The 18722-nt window shown below is 34.8% G+C and overlaps 1 protein-coding gene across 1 annotated transcript; it reads left to right on the forward strand.

The window, feature by feature from the left end:
- The first annotated feature begins 16622 nt into the window (after nt 1–16622).
- Nucleotides 16623–18624, forward strand: LOC100743388 (protein Peter pan). The gene is made up of 6 exons (XM_003490957.4): nt 16623–16765; nt 16969–17249; nt 17331–17541; nt 17629–17955; nt 18033–18363; nt 18444–18624. Exons 1-6 carry the CDS (start codon nt 16748–16750, stop codon nt 18527–18529), a joined length of 1254 nt encoding a protein of 417 aa, XP_003491005.1. The 5' UTR covers nt 16623–16747; the 3' UTR covers nt 18530–18624.
- Nucleotides 18625–18722: the final 98 nt, after the last annotated feature.

The following is an 18722-nucleotide window of genomic DNA, read 5'->3' on the forward strand; positions in this document are numbered from 1 at the left end:
TAGTCCTACAGTGAAGAAATTATGAATGTACGTTTCCTGTGCGTTTCTTTTTTTTCAATGTTATCTTTTAGCAATTATCCCGATCCGAGTTTATACTATTTTCTTCAAATGATTGAGTTTTACGATACAAAGAGAAGGCCGCGTGTCTGTCCGATTGAAAATATCGTGGGAGATTCGAACGCGTGGATAGAACGGATAAGCCAGGAGCGCGTAATACGTATGGTCAGCCCACGTACTTACACGTCCACGTCTGCGGAGAACAGTACAAACGACGCGACCGTGTCACGTGGCGGGATTACGAAACGAAAACCTGCTACCGAAATTTAATGCCGACGACGTCGACGAATTTTTCTCTTGGATAAGAATCAGAATGAACTTCGAGCAACGGTCTTAAGCGTTACATCCAAAAAGATAAAAACTGGCAAACTAGACCCGTTTAGTTAAAAACTCTGAAACAAGGTTAAGCAAACGAGGTTCATATCAAAGCAGGAATTGTTGACATTTTCTAGAAAATATCTTAAACTACAATTGATATTATCTAGAAGAATTAATATTAATTTATTTTATAAAATCGATGTCCTATTATAGAGATACCGAAAGCAAAGATATTCGACGAATAAGGCAGGATATATTTTTCATAGAACAGCTTGTTAAAAACCATATAACTAGTTATACCGAAATTCGACTTGTTTGACCGAGTTATCGCGTGTTATAACATTCTTCGAGTATCGATCGCGGACAAGATCTGTTTTACTTGAATCGGTATAAAGAATTGAATTGGTATCCAACGAGCGAATGTAGTTACTTCGCTCTTGTTAGTCGCTACGTTGCCGGTTCTACAAATTGCGAAATTCCTCTGCGTACCTGTCGGCCTTTCTGGATATTCTCCCAAGTATCTCAAGCGAGTCTACGACCGTAAATTTCAACGACTAGGCCAGTGCACTGACCTTGCTATAAAGTTATTTCAAAAAACCAGATATAGCCGTCCTTTCTTTTAAAACCGCAATTCTATCTAGAATCTCATCACAATACGTGGGTTTCCAATGTACAGGGTGTTTCGCTTTGTTTCAACACTTTCAATGCTTCTAACGAACTATTGAATTTCTTCGTGACAAATCACCGTTTCCGAAATACTAAAACTATCGAGACATAAAAATTCAGCTATCGTTAATCTTTTTAGAATGAGATAATAACTATGAACTTTAATAAACCTTCAAACGCTATAAAAAGACATTGTATCTATTTTTGTACGATCTTTCCTTGCGTGTCTTCTGGTAGAAAAATATTACAGTCTGTTCAATTTTTTACATGTCGCCGTAGATCAAGTCGAGCTAGTCGCTACCATGAAAGGCATACGTATAACGTGGCTCAACAAAGAACAGATGTTCGAGTGGTCATAGACGTGTAACTTGTAATACTGTTGGTCGCACTCGACCATTCTAGGAGCTTCGATAAGTTTTGAAATAAAATTTTATAAAAACAAAAGAGAACATTATCTAACGATACGTTATTGAAATGCTATTCGAAGAAATATGAAGGAGTGAAAATAATTGAAAAAATCGTAGAGGATGGAGTCATTCATCCATGGGATATTGACGCTATGGTTGGTTAAAACAGCATGAGTAAATACCGGTAGATAAATGAAACATTCATTTTGCAGTAAGGCTAACGTTGCTTGTCTTGTTGTTCGATTTTGCACGCACAAAGGACCCGGTCCTCGTGCTTATTCCAACCGCGTCTCTTCCTCGTTGGCTTCGGGCCCGTAGCATTCATGCACGTCCGTGAATAAGGAAAATCTAAGGTTAACGTCGACAAGCTCAAATATCTCCATAAAAGGTCGCGAAAACACGCGAAGCATGTCCAACGGATCGTCCGGCTTTTTATTTGTATTTCCCATTTGCATACGTTACGAGTTTCGTCTCATCTTAGCATCGCACTGTGTCAAATTCAGGGACAAAAATCACCTCCATTCACTTCCCATCACGTCGATATTTCAATCTGAACGGTTGCTTCAAAGCTATCTACTATTTCCACTCTATAGCTGGTATAATCATCTACGAGAAGCTAATTATCGAATAATAACGATCATTGTAAATCATCGTTTTATAGACACACGATAAAACGACTGTGTATACGAGAATACTTCTGGGATTGATTCTTTCGTGTTCAATTTTGCGGTATTTAAATCACAGTGATGTCGGGATTGACCTCGAATCTTTGAAATTTGTTTTATCCTCCGTACGGTGGACGAAGTGCATGGCAAGTCCTAAGGCGTTTCTTTGGACAAGACTATGCGTGAACGTTCGTGAACGTGTGTGAACGTGCGTGTAAGTACGTGGACGTGCGTATAAGTACGTGGACGTCCGTGTATAAGTAGGTCGGTCGGTTTGGTTGCCTGTCCCGTTACCAAGGAGGGACACGTGTAATAACAAGACATTACGCACCTCTTCGTATTTTCTTGCTGGTCACACATTTTTTCGTTTGACCGGATACAAGAAACGTCGACGAAGAACCCTTAGCGTTAATGGACTATCAAATTCAATAAAAAAAAAATAATTACCAATATTTCAGAAACAACGGAACCCTCTAAGGTAGATAATTAACAACAGACAGAAAATAGTTAAAAAGAAAGCGACATCCACGATTCAATTATACAGAATATTCAACACCAATCGGCGAAGCAAAACTATTAATTTCAGAGACATATCAGAGAGTTGGATGACAAGTTAAAATGAATTATGTTAGCCATTAAGTTTACATGTTAACTACGTAATAAATGATTTATTTATAACATAACTGACGGTTGGATAATAAACGACAGTAACCGTGTATTCAAAAACCGGATTCGCTGATGAGGAATCGTAATCGCATATTACGATATATCGCGTAACTTTGGTCGTTACTCAAATAATAATATTCAATGCGCCATCGGAAAAGCAGACATATTAATTAAAAATAAATCGCTTAATCATGCGTTGCTCGTTCGAAATTCATCTTTTTGATCATTCACGATGGACGGAGAAAATAGAATTTTGTTGTATAATTGCAGATATTCTTGAAAGTGAAAAGCTACTTTTCCACGTGGTTTGTCTCTTCGCTTCTATCAAAGAGGATATCTCTTTCTCTCCTTGGAAAGAGAGACGATTCTTCGACGACCGCATTAATTTCTCGCTTCCGTGGACAGACGACGCGACGGTTCGAAAAGAGAAAGAAGAGTCCCGTCAGCGTGTTACACTGTTCAGCTGTAATAGTCGGTTGAGTAAGAAGAAAGCGGCCTTGCGCTACTTTCCATCGTTAGATAATATCGGTAATACAATTTTCTCTGGCTTTATAACTCTTAATCGTGGAAGAGAAAAGATGATTTTACAGGGTAGATACAGCAGGGTTGGAAATACTGAAAAATTTCTGCTGAATTTACCGATGATGTAAACACAGTAATATACCGTTGGTTATGCAGATGATCAATAAGAACTTCGTTTTTACTTTTAGACATAATTTGTCTTGTTCGAGTCTCGAATAGCAAATAAATTTGTCTTTCTTCTTATGAAAATGAGTGGAATAGTGATAATTTTCTTGGTACGTAATAACAAGTAGCTAATTCCACTATAATGGAATTCTGCAATTTATATATTTGATTTTATCATCGTCGCCTGAATAATTCCAGAAATAGAGAAATCTCCGAATATCGAACGTTTCCTAACGTTGGACGAGAAAAAATGAGATGCCTTTAAATTAGTGAGAACAGATGACAGCTCGATCAGCCAAGAAGCAGGAACAGTTGAGTGACTTCTGACGATGTTCTTCAGTTTCGATCAGGATGACTCAAGGGTCAACTGTGTCTTTTGAGAAACAGTCGAGAGACTCAGGAAGATTAAGAATCGAGATACCGCGAGTTCAGTAGGTCAAGGTTGTGGTGAGAGTTTGAGAGTAATCTGTCCTGCTCTGTTATGCTCTGGCAACGGTTGACGAAAGAGGAAGAACACGGAGAAAGACGGGCAAAGGAATCATGGCTATGGAGGTATGTGGTGACTGTGGTAGGGGAACACAGGATGAAGAGGTATTCATTCTACGACCGTAACACTTTTACGGATTACATTTTCGTGTTGCACAACCGCGATTACACAACCGGCATTAGATAATCGCCGAATCGTTTTAGACAAACTCGGGGACCGTTAGACGTTTATAAACGCTAATAAGTTGCCTGCAGTAGGTTCCTCGCACGGAAGAGCTCGGTAAACTCTCTCAGCGATCCTTGTCATCTAGGAAGTGAGCTTCCCCGTAAATATTTGCTTGAACGTAGACCGCGTTTTAGTTTTACCCGGAAATTCTTGGAAATATATAACCTCTCAATTTCGAACGAACATGCACAATTTAAGCGTTGTTATGAGAGAAATTAAAGATATACATTGAATTGAATTCTTAAGTATTCGTTCCATAATTAAATCTACAAAATTTCTAATTGTTAAGAAACTCAAACTTCTTCCAATATTGCAATAATTGATGCAATTTATGGAATATTTTCGTCTTATTACTAAATACCTAATCCCATTTTTTAATGTTTTCTGAATATCAGATTTAAGCAAATTACAATTATTGATATCTAAAGCGAATTGGCGACTTTAATGTTAAATATCTAAATCGAGATAGCTTTCGACCTTGTCGTGGCTATTGCAAAAACTATCGCTACTACTATATATTCTCGAATGCATACATGGTATCGTCAAAGTCTCATATACAGAGATCCATTTCTCTTCGAGCCAAACCAGGCACAATCGTTCGCTCTATAATGGCAAATCGAGTCAGTAGGGTCACTGTAACGGGCTAACGGGTCATGTAATGGTGCAGCATGCATTACGCATTCAGTGACGCAATCCTTTGATCAAGAACCAGCTACTGCCATTCATGATGCGCGAAAGTTCAAACATCTTGTTGAATAATTGGAACAGCAGGTTACTGTCATACTGTCTTTCGGCTGAAACCTAATAATTACCCTTTTACCCATGAAAATCACTAAGATACGTTTACTCGCATAAAAGATGAGTCAAACGTAGAAAGAGGAACAGAATGATCATCGACAAGGAAACGAAACGAGATTAATCATTCTTCATGAATGTCGATATACGTGTAACATCTTTCGATGGTACCATGCATACAATGATGTATTACAGCAAGTAGGCAAACGTAACTGTTTTATTAAACCGTAAGCTGCGTCTTCGTTCGGTCGGTACTTACGTAATCGAAAACACAGAGAGTGAAAATCAAGCGTAATACTACTTTCGTTGACGAGAAGAAGCGCCTCCCGGCACTTTTGCTGTGGCCGTGGATCACCGACTAACGGCCGACCTTCTACCGTTGTGTAAGTCTTCTCGAATATGAGGTCACCGAGATCTACGCACATATATCTAACATAATAACGTAACGAAACCAGACAGCACACGATTCCAAGTAAATGCAAACCAGATATCTAATTGTAAATGCATACATGGATACATAAACTACAGTCCATAAGTCATAGGACATTTAGTACACTTAGGAATGAATAGATATTATAATTACAAAATGAACTTAATACTTATTAAAATTGTATAGATAGTATAAGGAAATACAAATTATAGTATTTTTACTATTTTATTAAGCTACTATCTTAAATCAACATGTGTTCTGGTCTCTATGGACTTATGATGACTTGCGGTGACTTATGATCAAGAATACATAATATATCTGTACTATCTATGAGTATACTGTCGATTGTCAGTGCCAGAACATCTACTGATACTTAATGCGGATTGAATGCTGTCCGCTGCGTTTATTTTATATTTATTTTATTGTAAACCTATTATTTATTACAGACATGTGTCTTGTATAATGTAATAATACTTATTTATTTATGTGAATAATATTTATTAGAGTTTTCCAATAAGTATGAAGAGCTGATGTCTCGATATTTATGGTCGACGGTATAAGTAAGAGCCTATCGATTCTCATCAAAAATAAATATAAAATGTTTCTCAACAAATCACTCAATAATAGCTTCTCCAATCGCTCCCTTTATAAACTTATCCTCATCCTGTTACGTGTAGTGGCTTTAAAAACCGAAAACATACGACCTCTTCCTATTTTAGAAGATTATTTCGACGAACATTATAAACGTCAATAGTAGGACGGATACGTTCTTACGTATTGGTTCGTGATACTGGCCTTGATTAAAACTCATTCACCATGAGCTAACGTATAATTTTGAACCGTACCAACTAGAAAAGAATCGGTGAGTTCAACCGAATAAAAAATGGACGTTTTTCTTCCAAGAACGAATCGTGCGTTTCAGACAATCACATTACGTATCGTAATCGTCCATCGATTTCTATCCCCATCAGCTACTTCGATGTACCAAGTGGAGCAGAGTTCGTTCCACGTGGTTATTGTAACGCAATAGTGCTTCGTAAATGATTCGAGAGTACATCGTTTAAAATTCTATTTTCGTCTTTTTGCTCATGTTCTTTTTCTCGTGTAATAGTCAGATCAATTTAATTTATTGCATGCACGTGACATATTGCACATACGTCGATAGAAGCAAGAAACTAAATTTATTCACGAGATTACAACAAAAAGGAGTGAGCAGAAATATTTATTATGATACTGCTTGATTCTCTCTTCTCTCTCTCTCTCTCTCTCTCTCTCTCTCTCTCCCCCTCCCTCCCTCAATCATCGTAGAATAGTTTGGATGTAAAACAACATAAACTGTATCTGTATGCAACGTGATTTACACCGTGCTCTTCTTTCAATACTTTCATCGACCGACCACTCACTTTCTCACTTTCGATGATTGCGGTGATGTCTGAGATGCAAAGTTAAAACGGCAAGGATAACGTTAGCGTAAACGGTACACCCGTGAACTGTTATCCTTGCCGAGGTACTGATGAGGGGACCTACTGGCCCAGCGATCAAGCCGACACTCGGTTCGCTTAACAATGTCGCTTCATCGACACTTTCGAAGTTTCTTTCGCATTTGATCATTTTTATACTTTCAAATACTTTTCTCTTCGTTTTGAAAAGCTCGAGTGTCATGATCTTGAACGATCAATTAAAACAAACTAAATTGAAAGAGTCAGTTATTTCGTAAGATCCTCTGTCTATAAGTGTGTGATCGAAATAAAATTTTTAATTTCTCCATCGAGGTCTCGAATTTTCGTGGTGGTCAAGTTATGTTCGATAGAATATCCGATCCCTTCGATGGGTACGCTTGATTTAAAATGCTAAAATGTCATTCAGACGTTTCGTCAGCGCGTTTCTTGACACGTGTAATTGGTTAGATTTTTGACACGGTTTACAAGGGTAAGCAATATCTAACAGCTGTTTGTGAAACGCTATTAGACTTTCATAACTCATTCGTTGCCTTTGTTCGTGTTTCACTTGTAGAATGAAGCAATTCATGATATTCGAGCGACTCGAACGAGAGAACAAATTAATTTCATCTTACGTTATTAATCCGTTATCGTTGAACTAAAGCTCGAAATTGATATATTTATTTCTAAAGTAAACTGGACACCGAGCATCGTTAAATATTCTACGCGCTTACGTTACGTGTCGTCCTCGACGTGAATTTCCACTTTGAAAAAATGAATTAACGATCGTGTGCAAGATACAAATGAATCGAACCGATCCAGCCTGAATGTACGATAGAATAAAAGGTTTAAACAATGTTGAAGAAAAACAACAACGGCAAAACAAACTCGTTAGAATGTCGTGGATTGTTTTCGGTTGACATTAAGCCAACATGAGGATGCAATGAGACAAGGTGTCCGATACAAGATCCGGTGACGTTGGTAGGCAGTGGAAGATGATGGGACAGAGAGAATGCCGGTGTAACGAACGGCAGAACGAAGCGGGTGAGAGTGGGACAAAGGTAAAAAAGAAGGAACGAGAAGAGAGAGGGAAGGGAAAAGAGGAAGACGGAGAATAGTAACGCGGAATGCCCGGACAACGCTCCCGCGGAGCTGGGGCCAACTAACGGTCCACGCCACCACCATCACCACCATCGACTTCGATGGTCCTCATCATCCTTCTCCTCCTTCTCTGCCACTTCTTCCGTCTTTGTTTTTCTTTTCTTTTCTGCTTGTATGACGTTTTCGCAACACGCGTTGCGCGCCGCGACAGTGTTCAGTTCAGTTTGAACTTGGAATTTTCTTCTGAAAACGTTGATCGATCGCTCAAACGGGAAAACACATACAGCGCGCATCGGTCTGATTATGATCAACGATCTCGTGACTACCGTTTCGGGAGAATTTCTTCCTTTGTATACGTTTCTTTAATCTCTTATTTCGCTTTTACCATTCAGTCCCTGTTTCTTCTCGCTTGTAAATTCTTCTGCGATCGTTTCATATGTGGTTAAAGTTTCTATTGAAAAGGCAGACAGGCAAATGGATCATAGCACTATCTGGTATCAGGCTAATAGCTAAATTGAGTTATTAATGTAATACATCGTTGCAGCCACTTCGCTCCTCATGATCCATCCTCTTTGCTTTGATCCTTCACCTACACCACATTCCTATTTAGTTCTTCGTCCGAGCTCACTCCTCGCAGAGGTTACCCGGATGCGTTCAAATGCATCTTACATTATGTTAAGCTTCAATGTACACGATTGCCATTCAAAAGAAATAGATACCGTTATTAATTTCTGTTTTACCTTTCCTTTTCCGTACCTCGCGATCAATCCTGTATATAACAATCCTTTCGCCAAAATTTCCGACCAGATTGTATAGCGTTCAATGCATAAACTTCTGCCGTAACTACGATCATTTCTTGTAGGATAAATGTTTGTTTAGAATAAGCAACTATGTACTCTCAGGTTTACGTAATCGAACATGAAGAGCGAATTTTATATATATATATATAATCTGAACGCGGATACTCGTGTGTTAACAGACGTCGAGTATCCCTAAGAAAGAACAACGATATATACCTACATCCTGCGGTCCATAGCATCCGGGGGATGAATTCAAATAAAGGAGTTCCCCTACACGATCAAAGATTCGAAAAAATCTCAAATTACGAAAGCCTTGGTCCGATCCTCCTACTGTACGTTCTAGCTAATATCAATGTTCATTCTGCGATCTTATTCTTTCCTCCTCCATATTTAAACTAGGTGCAAAAAAAATGGTTTTTGTTGAGCCGCAAAAGCACCACAAGACAGTCTCTGAGAGGCTCGGTGAGAATCCTTAGGTCTTCCTGAGGCATTCCACCGGACTTCTTTTCCTATCTCTTTTCCGCCTCGCCTTTCTATCTCATCTCCTTTCGCTTCTTCCTCTTTCTTTCTCTTTCCCCCTTTCGTCCTCTCTCCCTTGTTTTCTCGCCGTTTCTGACAAGTGCGTACAAAGTGTAGCTTATGACTTGTTGCTAGGAGCTGGTTACATAGATGCGGCTCCACGCACGAATCCATGTTTGTCGGAAGTATTGGCGAAGCCTTCATTTTAACTGTTTTTATTCGTGCATAAGCTATGTTAATTCTCCTGAAGAGACAGTTGCTTTTTCACCTCGATAATTTTCTTATGAGAGTGATTCGAAGTAATGATCATATATAATAATAATAATAATAATAATAATGATGATGATGATGATAATAATAATAATAGTGAATTAGATATACATAATTGCGATTTATACAATTCGCGTGTACGACTAAATGCTGCGGAACTAAAAGAATATTTTGAGCATTCTTCATACAATTATCGCGCATGTACAATCTGTTAAATGATTTAATAACACGTTTCATCGAAGAATCTGTGCACTTTATCGTGATTGTTACCACGGATAGTTTGATTATTTGCCCATCTCGTAACTGTGCCTGTCTCTGGAAATAAAAACTTGACGATCGGCAGTCTAAAACAAAAGTATTCATTTGTGGCCAGATAATCTCCTGTTTCCGCGTAGTATTGTATGAATAAAGAAATGCCCGAGCTGGAAAGAAAGGTATTATTTCGTGCAAGGACACGTTTGTTACACTTTTCCATCGCGGTCCAGTTTGCTGCTCGCACACAAAGAACCTATCTCAGGGGTGGTGTACAATGAAACGTAAAGAAGAAACACCGAGGCCGGTTGCCCAGTTGTAAATTACAGGCATCCTTGAAAACTTCCACAGAGATTATCTATGCGAGAGTTCAGCGTTGCTCGCGCTGTAGGTGGTGCACCAATTTGTTCTACCTTCACAATGAAACCGAGACGAGCTATTGATTATCTGGGTCTCACGGTAAGCAGCAAGTATTTGTGCATGCCAAATTATAACGAAAGTATCAGATTACGTTTCCCCAACCACTGATATCTTCCAGAAAAATCGATGAAATTTCCTTCATAAAAATTCTAAATAGATACGAGTGGCGACAAACATAATTTTGATATAAATAAATACTTATAATTAACTTGAGAATATCCTACGTTATCTATACTAAACAAATATGGATGAGAATCTTAAAGAAATGTTATATTCGAAGGAGTATATATTCTTTTTTTAACATTTTTTATCGTGATAAGGCTAGAAGCAATTTAAATGGATCATAAACTTATTCAAGTTTGATCTACCTATCTCTCATTAATCATATACCGTCTTCTATTCATTCACGAATGCTTGATGCTGCAGTGATTCCTTTTTCTACTATAATTTATAATCATGATTTATAAGATTTAGAATAGGAATCGTAAATAATTGCCTATTAGATTACTCTGTATTTTCGATGAAGAAAGACTTTATGCGTAATTACTCACGAATCGAGTCTTTAGTGAATTCTGTTAGCTGCTGTTAATTCAGTAAGGAACTTTCTATACATATATGAAAATTGTATACACTCGACAAGAATTGAAAAATATGAATTCCATGAAATTCGATATCGACAACATTGTACCACGCTGTGCGTGGCATACATTATCTAATGTTTCATATATTCAAGACGAAGAAAAGAGAACAAACTGAAAACGCTCGATCCGTAAAGAACGCCCAGCTGGACTTCGAACAAAGATCGAATCGACAAAGAAATTGAAGGACGGGAAAAGATACGATGGATTTTCAAGGTAATTCACCTTGCGAGTCCCGTGCATGCACATTCACGAAGATACATTCGTACAGCATTATGCATTCAGTGGACGTTTCTTCCGGGAAAAGGCAGAAAAAAATTTTCAGAAGCGGTTTTATTCGTGGCTGACCCGTCCTCGTGGCCCGTTTCACGAGTCTATAGTAGCTACACATACGTGCGGATACTTTGAATTTTCGTATTACGCTCGGTGTCGGATATCCAATTTGAATATACGAAACCTTCGAGGATCGAATGCAGCCGCAGTTCTCCCGCTTGTAAACAAACTTATCCACGCCAGCCAACCAGTAAGATACACCCGTCTGCTCATATCGAATAATTTCAAATTCAAACGCGTATACCGTGTCCTGGCAACCAAGTAATGCTTAATATTATACAATTTTCTTGTTATGATAATCACTTCCGACACGTTAGTTACACGTCAGTACTTAAATCAGCCAGTGGTAACTATACGTTCGAGCTATTTTGCTCGAAACGCTAAATTAATCGAGATTAATTTTATTCAGATAGAGGTTATATTTCGAAAGATTTCATGATGAATCGCGATTATACATTTTTCTGACGCAAAAATTAGACTGACTATAATCTGTCCTATAGGATCAATCTTTAGATATATGAATTAGCTATACGAATACATGAAAAATATAGAGAAACAAAATATAGACATTCCCTTACAATATAGATCGAGATATACTTATTTTAGAAGAATCATAAAAGACGAATATTTAAATAAACTAACTGATATCTTTCAGTGATAGATGTAAAATACGTAATCGATACATAATAGTAAATACTTTTGTATCCGGCTTTAAGCAGTGGATGTATCATATTATAGCTACTCTTTATCAACAATCTTTACAAATATGTTTATTTAAATTAAAAGTAATTCTCGAAATGAATGAGATATATCATGTAGTGATTTGTTTTAGTATGCTTCGTGTTTTCGATTGTTAAGAAGCTATAAATGAATTGTATCAACACAACTAGCATAATAAGATTCGAATCTTGTCAGCCTTTTGGAGATAGAATCAAACGGAAATATCGTACAAACAATTGTTACGCGTACGTACCTCTTTGCTCTCTACTGAACTTCCGCGCGGTTCTTTTGACACAAATAGAATTTGCAATCCAAATTAACAGAGTATGTTAATGATAATGTACATGCGTCAACAATCAAACTTTGAACAAATCAAAAAACGTCACAAGACACTCGTAAACAAAACGTCATCACAGATGGAGGTACAGGATAGATCTATCACTCGATATATTTTTTGTCCAATGCTTGAGAACTCACAGAACTACTTTACCGATTCAGCGTAACATAAGATTATAACCACAGACTACTGTCTGCTGTTATTAATGAAATGTGATCATGGACTTAAATCAGTCTGTGCTCGAATGTAAATAACATTTTTGATAACGCCGAGTTTAATTGCGATGTTTTAATTTTATAGTTTCTAATTGTAATGAATTATAACAATATCGAAAATAGAATATGAATTTGGTAATTCTCAAGAGACTTATGATTAAGCTGCCCGGGGAAGATATATTATTATAATTTAAGAACACGATTTGGTTTATACCAGAGCAAACATGTACAGTTGCTCAACGCTATAGGAGATATTCGGTAAAAGAATTTTATTTTTAAGAAAAGTATTAAAGATTTGTTAATCTCAAAGAGATTTATCACTTATCATTCATCGATATATGATTTCAATCATTTCAACAGATTAAATTAATAAATACATAAAAATGTATAATAAAAATACATAAATAACATATTAGAGAATATTGGAACCTTATTTCTTTAAATAATTATTATGAACAGAATAAAAAAAAAATATATTTCTACAGAAAAATTACAATAATAATAAATTCTCACCTGACATAGATCTATCATTAGTAGAATTATCATCAGAAAATGAAGAAATAGGCGAGAATTATAATGAAAGTAAACAAAGATTTATTAATAAAAAACGCGTTAAGAAAATAATTTATAAGAAAAGAACCTACAAAGATTCCAATAATAACGACAATAAATATTTCGATGATAATAAGAACTATATTCCGATGATAATATCAAAAAAGGACAAGCAATCTCCAACCAAAGATGATAAACCCATTTTTCCTGTGCTAAATATGCAAAATGCTATTCCTGGTTGCCTGCAAGAAAAAAAGGTACAAGAAGAAAGAAAGCAGCAAAATCCAGCGCAACAAATGCAACTGAAAGAATCAAAATTGAATGAATCAAAAATTGCTTATGAGATGTACAGTACAAGAACAGTTAATTACGATTTCAAACCAATATTTCTGCCTGAAGCAAAAATTACGAGATTTAGCGATACTAGTACAATTTCATCATCAGGGCAGAATGAAGATGTCAACCTTGGTTATTCCGAGTAATTTTCGAAATCCTAATGCAATTTCGCGCGTTAATCTAAGTGAATCAAGTTCGAGTTCTTCTTGTAATTATAGTAGTTGTTTGACGTCGTCTGATACAGATAGCACGTCTACTTCATGTTACTAATATTTTTAAGAAGAAATAAACACAAAATACATATAAAAATATGTATATTTTATATTTTAAGACACAAATAAAAAGTTATTTAATACTAATTATATATCTAATGCGAAACTTGTTCGTACGTAATAATGCTATTTATTTTTTGTATGTTTTTTCTTAACATTTATAAATATTTTTAATTAAATATTGACGTGATAATAAATATGTATAGTGAATTTTGGAAATTAAATACGTAATTAAATATAGAAGAGAGTGCATCTCACCGATTTCAATCATTTTCAAACATGTTACCAGGAGTATGATTTTGAACAACTTTTTCCTGAACATCTAACTGCCTTTCGGTTTAGTTTCATAAGAGATATTCATAAAACACTTTTGCTACTTTTTATCTTAGCTTGAATTAGATTTGACTTAATTTGAGGTACGGACATGTATTATATACACATGTACGTTCGCAGCTCTCGCGTAGCTGAAGCAAGTAAACTAGCAATAAGTTGAGTTCCTTTCTTATCTTTCTGTGTTTACAAATTGGAACGTGAGACGACTGAAGTTCATATGTACGTATAAAGTATGAATGCATCGCGGCCCAAACACATCTATAATATCATCATGTCCGTATACAAAGCTAACTCAAACTTAACCCACACCAAGATAAAAAGTAGCAAAAGTATTTTTATGAATATTTCGGAAACTAAAGTCGTGCAGCAGCTTATATGTATAGAAAACAGTTTTGAAAAAGTTGTTCAGAATGTTAACTTTAACAACATATCTTAAAATTATTGAAGTCGGTGGGGCGTACCATCTTCTATATAATTACCTGATTTTTAATGTTGTATTTTTTTTTAATTTAATGTATAAAAAGATTATAAAATATGTATGATATGTAATAAAACTTCTATAATACCATTTTGCATTTTAGTCCCATGACGGTAAAATCGCATGTTAATAAAATGGTGAACTAGCTATATTTTTTTTTATTAAACTATTGCCATAAAATAAATGCGTTTACGAGTTAACCCTTTGTATGTAACAAACAAAATCACCATATGCATATTTATGAAAATATAATAATATTTTAAAAACAAGCTCACCAAAGTGGAAGTACCAACCGAGGGTATTCTAGAGTACAGATGTAAGATGCAACGGTGTACTTTAAGCCGAATTGGATTATTTTATTTAAAATATGAAATCTACATTCTTATTCAGTTTACTATACTTCTCACAATTCTATCCCATTTGCAGATCTAAAGTCGAACGATACATAATAAGCAACAACCCATGGAACTAAAAACGAGTATGAGCAGAAATGCTTATTAAAATATCTTCGTGGAAATATATATATGATACGATATTTGTCAAACAAAAAAATCTCTAATGGAACAAAATGTATGAAAAAATTAGTCAAGAAATAAATTCATATTTGAAAATTATTGCAAATTATTGTTCAAAGAACTAAATATATGTATAACAGATTTAAATAAATATTGTTGCAAACGTAAGTGTGACGTCTATTAGATAGCAGAAGAACGAGCTTATATTCTGTTTTTCGATTTCCTTACGGCAGTGATGCCAGCAAAAATCACGGCCGGTTTTCAGCTTGGCATATGGCAGACGTTACCTCGACGCAGCCGGTGTAACGTACTGCGACTATTATCCGTGTTGCCGTTGACGAATTACTACGATCAAAGCAAGTACTACCAAAGGATCAAGCCGGAACTACGATAAAGAACCTTTGCCTCTTTTTCTAGAGGCTTTGATTCCCGAAGAGTAAAAAGTAAAGATTTCTACCACGGTTTGATATATAGTAGTTTTCATACCTGTAACATTATTGATTTTAATTGTACATAAAGTTATTGTTTTAACGTGTCATATAATTCGTACTTAATATTAAATATAGAATCAACAATGGATACGGAATGAACAAATAGAGAATACTTGTAAATGTTATGCATACAGTTTATCAGGACACAGAAAATTGTAGAATATATCTGATCATATAAAATTTAGACGTGAACAATAGAAATATAAATGAGGTCCTTACGGTAGTTTGTTTTCCAATATAGTGGATATGGTTAGTGTTATATTACATTATAAATAAAAGATACGAGATCGATAACGAATATGTTAACGTTGAGAAAATAGCAAGGTGAAGAAATACATACAAGGACGTGGTAGCGAAATTATTCGAAGACTTTACGTCCTCATTATTGGCGACGTAATTTTAGTGTGTAACGACTCGAGGGATCCCCGGACATGGCTAGGTAGATAAAGATCGACGCGCTGGCCGTGAACTTTGCACCGTGAGAAGAGTTTTCTTCGCTTAACAAGTCGCACCAAAGTTCCCGCGCTTCCAAACAATGAATCCTTCCACGCGGTGAACAACCGTAGTCGTTTCCAGGATTCATAATAGAATGAGAAGGGAAGTTGGATGGTTTCGCGATCTCTTATTGTACTCTCTACGTGACTTTAGATTTTAACAGCTAGAAAACAATAAAATATAAAACAGATAAAGTGAAGAGAAAAGAGAAAGATAAGTAACTTTTCTAAATCGAATAAATATTTAATATGCATTACTTAAAAGTAACATAATGATTAAAGACACTGAATAATTTTTAAACTTTTATTAATAAGCTTCAAAAATATGTTATGAATTGGTAGTTTAGTCAGAAACAATTTAAAGAATGTACACTAAATTAGATTTTTATATTACTTGTATCAGTCTCTTAGATTACTTGCATCTCTATTACTTGTATAGACGTACAAATTTTACATGCCTAAGAACATAGGTATTAATTGATATTACTAAACATAAAATGAAAATTGTTGTAATTGTGATAGAAACAAAAATTTATTAGAAATATTCTAAAAAAAACACTAAAATCTCAATTTAATGATTAATGATTTTTGATATTCGATTAATGAGTTAAAATAGTTGTTAATGAAGTGTACTTAAGTAAAAAAAAAATGGTAAAAAAATAGTAGTGACTTTCATTCATTATGACGTGGTTATGACACCTCGAATCCTCGTGATGTGCTTAACCTGTTTTGCTTATAGCGCCAACTTCACAACGATTCATTGTATACACTCATATTTATATATACATACACGTAATAAAGATTCCAACCTTAATATAAAAAAGTAATCATGGGACGCCGTAAAAAGGTAATTTTTTATTTCAATTGGCCCTTGGTGAACAGCTTTTTTAATATATGTACAAATAATACAACATATATGTAAATTATAAATTAAATATTAATAAGATACCCATGTAAACATAAATATTCTTTTTAATAAGACGAATTTAGAGTATAGAACCGATAAAAATGATGCAGTTCCTTACTTAACTTTACATAAACATTATGCAGGGTCGTTGTGTAAAGAAAAATAAACAAATTAATACAGAAGAAAATCCAAATGTAGCAAAAGCACCTCATTCTTTTGTCATTCATCGTGGTCTACCTGGAGAACATATTGTTGAACTTACTAAAGACTTCCGCAAAATCATGGAACCTTTTACAGCAATGTCTTTAAAAGAAAGAAAAAGAAATACAATCAAAGATTTTGTATCAATAGCTGGTATATTTCATGTTACACACATGTGTATGTTTACAAGAACGGAGCAAGGAATGTATTTCAAACTTTGCAGGTACAGAATTCAATTATAATGTTAAATGTTTATATATTATCATAAATATTATTGAACAATTAAAAAATAAATTTATAATAGATTACCAAGAGGACCAACGCTCACTTTTAAAATACACAGTTTTTCCTTATCACGTGATGTAATATCTTTATTAAAAAAGCAAATGATATATGAAGAATTATTTAAAAATTCGCCATTAGTAATTTTAAATAATTTTAGTGGAGAAGGTATGCAACTGAAGCTTATTGCTTCTATGTTTCAAAATATGTTTCCAACAATTAATCTGACTACAGTAAGTTTCCCCTTAGACAGTAATCCTAGTTTATATATGTTAATTGTAGTTTTTCATTAGAATGAATGTTTTTTAATATCTCTATAGGTTAATTTAAGTACAATCCGTAGATGTCTGAGCTTAAACTATAATTCCACATCAAAAACCATTGATCTCAGGCATTATGCTATTAAAGTAGTACCTGTTGATGTATCAAAAGGTATCAAAAAGTTAATTCAAGCTAAGATTCCAAATTTGTCTAAATGTGAAGATTTTTCCGACTTCTTAACAAAAGGAACGGTTTCTGAAAGTGAAGCCGAAGATGATCCTTCAAATCATGTTACATTACCACAAACATTATCCTCGCGTGGTAATCATGCAAATAATAAAAGTGCAATTAGACTCTTTGAATTGGGTCCTAGATTAACACTAGAAGTAAGAAATAATTCTCTTCCTTTAAATAAATTTCGAAGATAATTACTAATTAACATTGTTGTTTAAAATCCTTTTAGCTGATAAAAGTCGAAGATGGACTTTTAGATGGTGAAGTACTTTTCCATGAGTATATTCATAAATCTGAGGAAGAAAAATTATTAATAAAGAAAAAACGAGAAGAAAAAAAAAAATTAAAGGAAAAAAGAAAGAAAGTGCAAGAAGAAAACAAAAAGAAGAAGGAATTGCAAAAACAAGAACATAAAGAAAAATCTTTGAAAGGAATGCAGAAGAAGAAAGAAAATGAAGTGTTACTACAAAAAATAGCAAAAGAATCAATTGAGGAGAACAATGTAGAAGATGATGATGCACAATATTATCGCGATGAAATTGGAGAAGAGCCCGATAAAGGTAACTTTAGTCTCATACGTTTAAAACGATTTAATATATTAACATCCTTAATCTACATCTTGGTCTATCTTCATTCGTAGATTTATTTGAAAGAAAAGTTGGTGCAAAAAGGCCTAGGAGTATGCCTAAATATAAAGTAAAGAAACAAAAACTTGGCAAATTATGAAGCATTGAACATTATGACGAATGTATGATGTAACATAATTTTATATGTATAGAATAAAATATTATTTAATAAACATGAATTTATACAACAATGAAGTTTTAAAAATATTTAATTTATTTCGTATAAACTATGTGAATAAAAAATTATTTTGATAAAATCATTAGCTTAAATCACAAATTTAACCATGTAATAC

This window comes from Bombus impatiens, unplaced genomic scaffold, assembly GCF_000188095.3.
Source record: "Bombus impatiens unplaced genomic scaffold, BIMP_2.2 scf_0487, whole genome shotgun sequence".
NCBI classification, from domain to species: Eukaryota; Metazoa; Arthropoda; class Insecta; order Hymenoptera; family Apidae; genus Bombus; species Bombus impatiens.

Coding starts and splice junctions, on each gene's coding strand:
- LOC100743388 (XM_003490957.4), top strand. Junction 17,542..17,628: donor CAACAATTAATCTGACTACA/GTAAGTTTCCCC, acceptor ATATCTCTATAG/GTTAATTTAAGTACAATCCG. Junction 18,364..18,443: donor TGGAGAAGAGCCCGATAAAG/GTAACTTTAGTC, acceptor CTTCATTCGTAG/ATTTATTTGAAAGAAAAGTT.